At 34.9% G+C, this 12,355-nt stretch overlaps 1 protein-coding gene across 7 annotated transcripts in view; it reads right to left on the reverse strand.

The window, feature by feature from the left end:
* LOC138736582 (rho-associated protein kinase 2-like) overlaps positions 1 to 12,355 on the reverse strand; it is a 177,333-nt gene that overhangs the window by 94,499 nt on the left and 70,479 nt on the right. For all 7 annotated transcript variants that reach the window (XM_069886317.1, XM_069886316.1, XM_069886314.1 and 4 more), the window contains one exon: positions 4,181 to 4,272. In XM_069886317.1, coding sequence (XP_069742418.1) covers positions 4,181 to 4,272 — 92 coding nt within the window. The remainder of the gene's footprint in view (positions 1 to 4,180; positions 4,273 to 12,355) is intronic.

A 12,355-nucleotide genomic window follows, 5' to 3' on the forward strand; every position in this document is an offset into this window, starting at 1 on the left:
TGAGCCCCGTCTTTTGTAGCCTTCGTGACATAATTGAGCTATCAATAATCGCCACAAGATACCTTGGGTAGCATGTGCAGGGGGGATGCCCATGGATTCTTGAATGTTGTACTATCCCCATTTCCTCCATCTTGTGGGACTCCTCCTTGGCAAGCTGCAGGTTGTCAGGAGGCAGCCTGCAGGCCCGGGCGTGTACAGGTGATTCCTCTGTGAGGATATGGTGCTGGACACTATGCTGAGAAGAATTGGGGGGTGACTATACTCGGAAACTCCACTAAGATCTTGGCATAAGTGTTGTGAGAGAAAGTCAAGGTGAGATGCCAGTAGTGACCTGGTGTGGGCAAGGCAATGGAAGATCTTAAGAGTTCACAAAACATTGCCCTTTAAGGACAACAAGGAGGCATTTGGCTCAGAGGAAGTCTGTGCCACACAGGGATTGTGATACGTTTGCAGCAATAAGGTCCATTTAAACTGGGAAGGGCTGAATTTCATAGGGATGGTCCACACTACATCTGTTTGGAAATTACTGCCAATTTTTGGCACATATGCTGATGTCTGCTCCCACGTCGACCAGGAAACGAAGGCAGGAATGCTGGTCCCAAAGATGGAGCAGACTGTCTCCGTGGCCGACCATTGAAGCCATCAACGACTGCCGGCCGAGGTATTTCCTGGATGTAAATAAGATGGTCAGCAGCAGCGGACAGTGGAATCCCAGCGCTGATGGAAGTAGCATCACTATTCCTTCTCCGAGCTGTCCCCAGCTATGTTAGGTTTTCTCATCGGCGCAGGAACAGTACGAGCACTCAAGAGTGACGCAGCCACCCTGTTGGTGGCTGCTCAGCCATGTTGATTGACCTGTGATGTAACAACGTAGTCGATGGCAGGTCCGCCATGTTGCTTAGCTTGCCATAGGACATCAGCTCAGGCAGCCAACTGGCGAGGGTCACCGAAGTTGTCGTCAGCCAGGAGCAGGTGAATGTCCCCCAGCTTCAATTCTAGGAATATCTGCTCAAACAGCAGGCAGGGTCTGTGCCTGTCCATCAGCACCAGCATGTTGCTCATGAGGGCGGATGATGTGCGGTCGCCAAGGCCATCCATATGCAGCAGCCATGCGGCTCACTCATGGAGAGAGAGCCCCAAAGTGCATATAAGGAACGCTTTGAGTGCCTCATACCTTTCTTTGGTGGGGGGTTGCTGCAGGAAATTGACAATCCTTCCGGCAGTCTCTTGGTCAAGAGAAATGACCACGTAATAGTATTTTGTGGCATCAGCAGTAATTTACCTAACATGAAGCTGAGCCTCAGCCTGCTGGAACCAGAATCTAGGCAGCTTCAAGGACTCTGCATTACAGTCATCGTACGGTCCAAATTTGCCAATTTGGGCCGTAGGGGTCACCAAATTTAGCAAACAAAGACACAGTAGTTAGTGTGTCGGTTTAACTGGTTTTACTGGAACTCCCAAGTGAGCTTATAAGCACAACCTCCATGATACTTTGCTGCCCCCAGGAGCATTGTGACATCAGCCTGAAGGGCTGGCAACTCTTCAGTGTCTTGGGGCACTCATTCCCGCGTGAGCCTGCTCCTCTGTGACCCAGTTCGCTTGCGGATCGGTGCAGCCCCGCTACACTACTTATTTCTCAAATTGTAGGTAATTTTCTCGAAAGGAATACAACTCTGAATTTCTGCATTCCATCTTTCTATACCCAAATGTAAGTCCAACTTCCAGGTAAATGCAATACATTTTCTTGCCACTACTCGTGCAATTTTTACAAATTCCACTTGATAAATTGATTAATTTAGGTCTCGTCCATTGTATATTCTCCCAAGAGGAATAAATCTGAATTTTGTGGAAATACAATAACTCATGATTTATAAAACAAAATTATGAGATGTTGCACTTGAGATATGGATAAAAATGACCTGAATGAAATGCGACACATCCATTTAATAATCAAAAATTACATCAAAATAAATCAGAATCAAATGCTTGTTTCAAGGCATGATACATTTAGTGGGTGGCAATTTCTACTAATGTATTCAATACAGAAGAAAGTGTCTGTGCTTGGTGCATTTTTACATATCTTAAGCCTTGTCTGAAGTCCATTGAGGGAGCAACACCTCTACAGATCACATTGACGGTCTTCATCAGAATTAATTAGGAACTGCACCTTTAGAACCAACAGTTGATGATTAATCCTTAAAATGGTATTTGGATGATATTTCTTTTTGCATCCTCAACTTGTAATGTAGTTTTCAAAAGCACTGTTTTTCAAGAACAGTTCGCAAATGGATCAAGAAGTGGAAATTGCCAACTGTGGAACGATTGCATGATTTATGAAACATTCAGCATTAGTGACTTAGTTACCTGAAGAGTCTAGTTAACTGAAGAGTCTGTACTAAGTTCAAGTACAAAAAGAAGATAAATATTTTAAACCATTGATTAGAATTCTTTCCAGGCAAATTCTTATTTCAATAGGAACAAATATATTCTGATGGGGAATAAGCAAAATGAAGTTTCCTTCTATGGTGTGATTTAAATAATTATGAAGTATCAATCTATAGACATGCCTTCATGCTCATCGAGCATTGGTACCCTGAAGGCACTCTCTTTTGCTTTTCTTTCTCTTATTGTTAGAGGTGTCAGGAAACTGTTCATAACAACTCTTTGTTCGCCTTATAACAGACAAAAGTTTAAGTATATCATGTATATTATATCTTTATGTATTATAACATGACAATAAAAAGAGCCTTGATGATCAATCAGTTAACTGGACGAACTATCATTCTTGGTGCACTCTTGGCTCAAAACAATTTTTTTTTAAACAGACTCTTTATCTCTATTTAACAGAGATTTGAAAAAAATTGAAAAATATTTTCTTCATCTTCCACTATAAAGTTAAATACCAATGAATCAACATCGCAAAAGTGTAATTCAAGAATGAACTTAAAAGAACCACATAATCCACACAAAGAGTACAATATTTTTCCTTCCTTAATATTAGGTACTAATTCTACCAATTTTTACTTTAATAATCACAATTATGAGCAATTACATGAAAATGAAATACAATTTTAGAATGATTTAGAATGATTACCAACAAACACTTCAATTCAGAACACGAGGTTTTAGCCACTACCCTCCAACAAATATCAAATTTCAATATGAGAATCCAGAATAAAATTTTAACAATTTGATCCAATGCATTTTCCACTAAGCATTATTATGCATTTGATTAATGCATTTTCCACTGTTCGCAAACATCCTTGGAGCATATTGATGTTTAAAAAAAAGTGCTGATTCCCAAAATCGGTTTACATTTATTTCCTGCTTCCTAGAAGGAAACAGAAGCTTTTATAGCCAACAAATATGGAAAACTGACTATCCTGTACCCAAAAATAGTATTCCAGAAATGTTTTGATTTAAATGATGTTTATAAAAATTCAGCTTTTCCTCCATGTTTGCATTGAGCCAGTTTTTTGCTAATTGACCTCAATGATTTTCAATATTCAACAATTCCATCTTGTCTAAAGTGAGCATCTGTCTTCTATTGGTGCTGCAATCATAACCTTGGCTTGCTTTAATATTTGTCAGTTTTACTACATTTTTGATACCATTAAAACAATGAATACTTCAAGAATGATAAAATATTAAGCATTATTGGACTCAAAACAGTCTAAAAGTAACAATATTCAAAGACAAACAGCTTTTGATTAAAGGCCACTCTCTGATAGATTCTCTCAATGGACTGTATCTTGTTCGAGTTACAAGTGAAAACAGTTGAAAGTCGTGATGCACTTTTTTTAAAGCTTGGATTTGCCAGAAACTGCTTCAAAAAATAAAATATGGACCTTAAAATCAGATTGCTATAAATTTTGCATTTTGATTCAGCAGGATTTTATTTCTGTTGACATAATTTTAAAAAAAATGCCTTATATTAATGTATGTCTTGAATGTTGAAGCCATTCAGAAATTAGGATAAAGTGATTCATCAACACAAAAATTTGAAATTCACTACATCGAAGTGAGAAATTGGATACCTTAGTTCATTAATTAATAGCTTACAACTTGTACTAAAATTTTTCAGAAGTTATTCATGCCATTTTATCTAATTACGGAGTTCTTTGAAATTACACACATTCTGCAGCGAGAATTGATCTTCAGAATGATCATCAGTACTCACCTTCACGAATATTGTCCCATGACCACTGATCATTTTTGAAGAAAGAGTGACGCTTGATTTCTTCCACTCCATTTCTTCCTAACCGAACCTCCCTGAACATAATAAACTGAAATAAGTTAAATCAAGATCAATCAAAGCAGTGTCCAAGCCAAATATACAACTCATCTGTGAATACGCTTTTCTGCTTTTTGAGAGCTTAATGGTTCTCCATTTTCAGTATCAACATGACAAAAATGCTGTATTCTGCCACGTGTGGAGCAGCCCCTCTTAAACACTGACACACTGTGAGCATTTGGGGGAGGGACTCTGAACATAGCAAAAAGCTACCAAAGCTCAAATGCTGCTAAACTATTTGAAGAACTTGTATTACAAACAACCACCAATAAATTGAGAATTCAATGTAAATCATTACCATCTGGGGAAAATAAATACTTCAATTCCAAACTGCTAATTATTTACTTTGGAAATGTAAAATTGTATGTCAATATTTAGATAGGAAAATAGCAGTTGTAGCATACTTTTTGACCAATCCAGTCAGAACCAATTATGTACAAAAACTGTTCCTCAAAAATATTTTGGTTAAATGTTTAATTTTAGATAGATCTGCTAGAATTCAAGCACAAGAGATTAAAACGGGAATCACTATCTAATGTGTGAGTAACTGATTCCTATATTTTGAGTCCTAAATTTACTATTAACAGGAAATTATCTGCACGTGGTAAAAGTGTTCCAAGAAGTTTTTTAAAGAATGATAGAATACAAATGCAAGTACTGACCACAAGAAATAAATAGTTAAACTATTTAATGTTTGTTCACACATTTTAAAATGACACCTGCAATATTTGCACCCCCATTAATTACCAGCAATTTCATTTGTTTGGTTTTCAGTTGCATCCAAAAAATAGTAATTCCTCTACAGTACAAAATGCACTTTAAAAATATTAAATGTTTATTTTTCCTTAATGCATTAGAATGCCATCACCTTGAGCAAAACTTGCTCCAGGCAGCTGTAAATAGACACAGAAGGTTGATTATGCAACTAGTGGGGAAATGTTAAAGGTACAGTCGTCAACATTGTGCTCTTGCTTAAGAGATGGACACAGATACTGTATATATTCACGTAATAATCAAAATTTGTGGACCAATTTTAGGATAAAATTTAGGGGGTTGAGTATTACACGCATACTACTTTTGACCGCAGTAAGCATCTGCATCGTTCGAGGCATCAGGAGTTCTGATGGGCGGGCTGGCGACTGGGACCGAGTAATAAATCCACATTTAAGGCGTCGGGAACTTGGATGGGCAGGCAGCAAGTCCGTGATCAGGATGTTGGGAGCTCTGTTAGGTGGCCAGGACCTAGGCAAGTCTGTAGTCGGGGTTTTAGGAGCTCGGGTGGGTGGGCAGCCGGGGCCAAAAATGGGGCGGGGGCGGGTCAACTTTTACATGCAACACATTGAAATTGCCAGATTTTTTGGCCAAAAAGAGGAGGGTCAACTTTTACATGGGACCAACTATTACATAAGTATATATGATGTTTCAGAAGAGTCTTTGGATACTACTAAATGTCAGAATTACCACTGCTGTGGGATCCATATTTAAAATACATGTTAATTATGTTATTTTGATCGTTTTTTAAATTAATATATATGTTATATTATGATATTTTAATCTTTGATAGGCTCCAAAAGTTTGTAGAAATATGGATAGTTTGGGGTTTTTGTTAAGGGGATTGGGGTGGGTTTATATGTACTAATTAAGATTGTCTATTTTACTAATATATTTGTGTAATAACGGGGTTTGTATTATCTCTTTTTTAAAAAATATTATAAATAAAGTTAAAAAAAAAGAATTACCATTGCTGTCGCTGATTATAGTGACTTCATCGCCTGCCACTCTGGGATTACTGAAACTGCCTGTGTTAGAGAATCAAATCCAGTAAATCATTCATGCTAAACAGTACTTGCATGCCTTTGGAGAGTGAAGGTACTGTTTGAATGGAAGGCGTGGGGAAAGAAGAGCTAGTGGTCAAATGAGCATTGGAAGGCATGATGAAAATGGAGAGAGGTTTTGCTTCAATGCAGTGGGAGAGGTTAGCAGTTGTCCTTGGTTGGCTCTGTGGAAGCAGGATAATATTGGCCAAGTATGCCAACAACAAACATCTCCAGGACATGTCCAAGTTTATCTGCACAATACTTGCCGCAAAAATTGTGTTCTCACGCAAGGGTAACTGACAACAGGAAGCACTAAGTTGAATTTTATGAGTGATGGAAATGTTTTAAGAGGAGAAAAACAAATTGAATTGCATAAAACTGAGCAAGTCTTCAATTCCCCGGCAATAGTTCATTTTACACTGCAGAATCATGGCACACATGTCAGGAATTTTACAGAATTAATTTAATGGATACATATGGCTAATATGATGAAAGATTTGAATTTAGTTGATATTTGGCGTAGATTTAATCCTACACAGAAAGACTTTTCTTTTTATTCTTCTCGACATAATTCTTTTTCAAGACTTGATTATTTTTTAATTTCGGCACATTTATAGGATAAAGTTATATCTGTGGATTATAAGGCAAGGTTAGTCTCGGATCATTCATTGTTATTATTGGAATATCAAAGTTCTCAAGTTACACAACATACTTTAAGATGGAGATTTAATACTATGTTACTACAAAAGCCAGAATTTATTGTTTATTTGAAAAAACAAATTGAGGATTTCATTGCTAATAATGTTCATTCTGTTTCTGATCAGTTTGTTTTGTGGGATGCAATGAAAGCTTTTTTACGAGGTCAAATTATCAGTTATGCATCTAAATTGAAGAAAGAGAGAGTTAGAGAAACTTTTTTGAAAAATATTAATTTACCACAGTTAACTCAAGAAGATAGACAGGAGTTAGATAAACCTTTTATGGATAATGAAATTGAAATGGCTATAAAAGATATGCCAAATGGAAAAGCGCCTGGTGGAGATGGTTTTTCTATTGAGTTTTATAAGACTTTTTATGTTGATATATCTTCCTTATTTAAGAATGTAATACAACAACTTTATGATACTCTTCATTTACCTGAGTCCTGTTCTAATGCTATAATTACAGTTATACCAAAAAAAGATAAAGTCCCTTTACAGGTAGCCTCTTACCGTCCTATATCATTGTTAAATGTAGATTATAAAATAGTGGCTAAAGTTATGGCTAATAGGTTAGCTCAGTATTTACCAAAGATAATACATCGTGATCAAGCAGGTTTTATTAAAAATAGGTATGCTTCGGATAATATTTTATGATTAATTACTTTAATAAATAGATCTAAATCTCAGAAGAATTATCCAATGGTGGTTTCATTGGATGCAGAAAAGGCATTCGATAGAGTAGAATGGAAGTTTTTATTTAAAGTACTTGAGAAGTTTTCGTTTGGTCCCTCATTTATTGGTATGATTAGGGCTTTGTATAATGGCCCGAAAGCTAGAGTTGTTACTAATGGTTTGCTTTCAGAATCTTTTAATTTAACAAGATCTACTAGACAAGGATGTCCATTATCACCCGCTTTGTTTGCTTTAGTTATTGAACCTTTAGCACAATTAATACATCAGAATGAAAGTATCAAAGGTATGAGAGTTTTGAATGAAGATTATAAAATAAATTTATTTGCGGATGACGTTTTGCTGTATTTGGTGGATCCTGATGTTTCTCTGCCAGCACTTCAAGATTCTTTAGAGATTTATGGTCAATTATCTGGTTATAAGGTTAATTGGACTAAAAGTGAAATTTTATCAATTAGTAAAGATGATTATTCAATGTTTAGAAATATTACGAATTTGAAGTGGACAAACCAAATTAAATATTTGGGAATTAATGTTAATACTGATTACCAAAACTTATATTCACTTAATTATCTTCCTTTAATGAAGAAGATTAAGGCAGATTTAGTTAAATGGAAAGATTTACCTTTGGGTTTATTAGGAAGAATTAATACTATAAAAATGAATATTTTTCCTCGTATACAATATTTATTCCAATCAATTCCCTGTTTACAAAAAAGATTTTTTAAGGACTTATATAAGGTAATTAGGGATTTTTTGTGGAAAGGAAAATTCCCTAGGGTGGCGTTGAAAAAATTGATGTGGGATTTTCAATTTGGAGGGTTACGACTACCTAATTTTCAATTTTATTATGAAGCAGCTCAATTTAGATTTCTTAGCGTATTAATGGCCACACAAGAAACGCCTAGTTGGGCACAGATAGAATTGGTAGTTATTTCTGAAAAATTTTCGAATGAATTTTTATTTCGATGGAATAAAAATTTGTTACGAACTTATGATGTACCAATATTGAAACATTTAATGAATTTATGGACAAGTAAATTACATAAAATGGGAGTGAAAAATAAGTGGTCGGGAAGATTACCATTATTTAATAATCAACTTGTTCCTTTCACGGTATCTAATACTATTTTGAAACAATGGGAGGAGAAAGGAATACATAATTTATCTGACTGTTTTTTAGAAGGTCATTTTTGTTCTTTTGTAGAATTGCAAAAGAGATTTGATATAAGTGGTCATTCTATATTTGTGTATTATCAGTTAAGATCTTTTGTAAAACAGGTATGTGGTTGCCAAATGAATTTATTGTCTGAAACTGATTTTGAGAAATACATGCTCTCATTTCCAAAAAAGGGTTATATATCAGGCTTGTATCGTATTTTGTTGGAATGTGAAAGTAAAATAGATTGGGATAAAGATAAAATGAAATGGGAAAAAGATTTAAGCTTAACAATAACTGAAGAAGATTAGTCTGAAATTTGTCGTAACAGTGTTTGAAAATTGATTAATGCTAGATTGGCGATGATCAATTATAGTTTTATACATCAATTATATTTAACACACGAAAAATTAAAAAAATTTGGTTTTAGTAAGTCAGATCTTTGTTTTCGTTGTGATCAGGTTTCTGGTACTTTTTTACATGCTGTTTGGTTGTGTGATCGGTTACAACAATTTTGGAAAGGTATTCAATCTGTATTTAATAATCTATATAATCTTCATATTGTATTAGACCCTGATATATTTTTATTAGGGAATATGCAACCGTTGATTGATTTAGAATTAGATAATTACCAGATTTCTTTTATTTATTTAGCGTTGGCAGTGGCGAAGAAATGTATAGCGATTACTTGGAAGAATAGAAATGTATTGTCTTTAGATAGGTGGTATTCAGAGATGAAGTTTTGTTTGGTCATGGAAAAAATATCATTTTCTATACAAGATAAGATGTCTTTTTATGAGTTAAAGTGGACTCCATTTATTGATTATATACAATTTAAATAAGTTTGAATTAATTTTTTTTTCATTTTTTTTAAAAAACTTTTCATTTATATATATATATTTTTCTATATATATGTTTTTTTCTTTCCTTTTATTAGTTTTTTTTATTAGTTGGCTTTTTTTTCATTTTAAGTTTTTTTTGTTTGTTTTTGTTTTTTTATATATAGTTTTATGTAATAAAAATTTTGTGGACTAAAAATTAATACATAATTAATATTTTTTTATATATATATTGATTTTCTTTTTAAGATTTTTTTAAATTTTTTTTTCTCTTATTATACTAACTATTAATTCTTCACTCTTTATTGTGGGGGTGGGGGTTTACGGATTAAAAATAGTTTCTTTTCTTTTAGTCTTAGTTTTTAGTTGCCAGGGGGAGATTTTGAGATTGGTATTGTATTAATTATGTTACTTTGTATTTGTATTACTTCGTTTTGTATTTTTTTGTATGTGAATTACTGACTTTCTTTATATGTTAAAATTAATAAATAAAGTTTCAAAAAAAAAAAAAAAAGAATTAATTTAATGGAATAGAGCATTTCAATTTATCTGCATGCATCAACTTAAATTATTTCCAAAATTACTCTAGTACAACCTAATAATTCATAAATACGGTGGATATTGAGTCCTGAAGAAAATCTTCACAAATAAACTTGAAGAAACAACAGTGGATAACAAGAGAAATGCTGTTACCATTCAGGACAAAGGGTCTTGGAACTGTCTTATTTTATGGATTGCATGTGATTTGAACAAGACTGAAACAAAGACATGAGCAATGCAAATGAATACACGGATTCTGATGAGTATGTTAGTAACGCTGGGAGTGAGGAGTTGTGGGAAATAACCAAGGGGAACCAAGATGTTCTGGCAATTGGACAAGTAGTCTACAAAGACTACTAGTTGAATGCATGTTTAATTGACAGTGAACGATGCAATGCCAATAAAATTTAATTTGAAGACACATTACAATTTTAAATACATCCGTTTTAATTTATAAAATACAGAATAAAAATAAATTGATGTCTTCCAGAAGGTACAAAAGAATCAATAGATGACATGAAGATGTGTTTCATTATATTCTAATCTTTCATCAACTGATTTCTTTTTTTTAAGAATGCAAAAACCATTCAACTGGAGCTTAAAAATGAAAATAAATCAAATGAGTTGATTTTCCATTTGTCAACAGCAAACCATAATCAATACCCTCTCTTTGAAAAAGAAAATCAGAAATATTTGAAAGCAATTAAATTTGCAGCAATTAAATAAAACAGTACAAAAACAAAATAATACTAATTATAAAAAATTGATAAATTAAACTAAGTGGACTTTTTGGAGCCCAGCAAAAGGTTAGACTGTGAGCTGTGCTATTTTTCACACCAATAAGAGGGCACAGTGGAATGACCAACTCAGACAATATACAGTACAACTCTGATTCTCCAAAATCGGATTCTCCAAAATCTTCATTTATCCAAAGTTTATTTTAAAATTTTGGATAAATGAAGATATCCAAAACAAATCAGAAATCCTTATTTATCCAAATTTTTTTCAGAGTCGAATTGTTCTCCCAGGTTGAAAAGAAATTCGACATGAAAGTAGAACAATTGTCCTCATTTCAGGTAACTCCCTCCCTTCTCTCTTTCCATTTCTTCTTTACCATCCCCTATTGACTTTTCTCTCCAACTATCCCTCTCAAACTGCATGTTTCTATCTCCCAGCCAAACAGTTGGAAGAATCCCTTGTCCAGGCGTAATCAAGGAGAGCGGCCTCCCAGGCAGGAGCAGGACATCAGGCTCATTGGTGTTCCCTCTACTTCCCTCCCCATCTCAGCATATTGGACATCGACTCCTCCCCTCGGCCCAATTCCACGGGTGCATGAGGATTCGGAGTCGTGACTCTGGAGTCAGGAGCTCCAGTGATCAGGGAGACAGGAGCCTGCCAACTAACCAGTGATGTTCCACCAGCCCAGGAGGCTTCCCTGGGGATCAGCAGCAGGTTCGTGTTAGGGATCGGCAGCGGTGGTTGGGAAGTCTCGGTGATTGAAGGCGGCATTGGGACTATCCTGGTGATTGGTGGCAGCCAGCATTTTGTAGTGAGATTTAAACACTATTTTAATGCTTAAAAAGCCTTCCCTTGTTGTATGCTATTGTTTAAACATTGATACAAGTGATTTGCTGTTGCTACCAGGCTGGTTTTTTTTAAATGACCAGTTCTCCGAAAAAAAAGCTTATCCGATGTAGGCCCAGTCCTGACCATTTTGGATAATCGGAGTTGTACTGTATCAGTATATCAGCAAAATCTTCATGGGAGAGACATCATTTCTACACTCAACTTCATTTCTGATGGACTCAATTATGTGGCTAACCTGCAGTGTTTATCATGCAAGATCAATATTTTACATTGATAATAAAAGAAAAGCACATTACACATCCTGGAGGATGCCAAATGGTTCTTTGATCTTGGTTTCCTTTCTGACCTTACCATTTATTATTTGAGTATTCAGTATCTGGGGGAGAAACAATTGAATCTGATATTGCCAGTCAAATTACATCTTTTCAGACAAAACTGGAAAAGTACATCATAAATCTGAAGGAGACTACAATAGGTGTACAAATAGGACAGCAAAAAAGTAAATTTGTTTACTTGCAGGATGAGTCTATGGAATTAATAATGGGAAAAAAAAAGAAACCACTGAGATTCTAAATGACTATTTGCACTGGTCTTCACAGAGGAAGATACCATAAAAAGAGGTGGAGCAAATTAATGTGGCAATAAATCTATTAAGAAGGTGATTTAGAAGATCCCAAATCAGCACAGTTAGCATAGCAGTTAGTGCAATGCTATTACCGCACCAGCGA

Source organism: Narcine bancroftii, chromosome 6 (genome assembly GCF_036971445.1).
Source record: "Narcine bancroftii isolate sNarBan1 chromosome 6, sNarBan1.hap1, whole genome shotgun sequence".
Taxonomy (NCBI): domain Eukaryota; kingdom Metazoa; phylum Chordata; class Chondrichthyes; order Torpediniformes; family Narcinidae; genus Narcine; species Narcine bancroftii.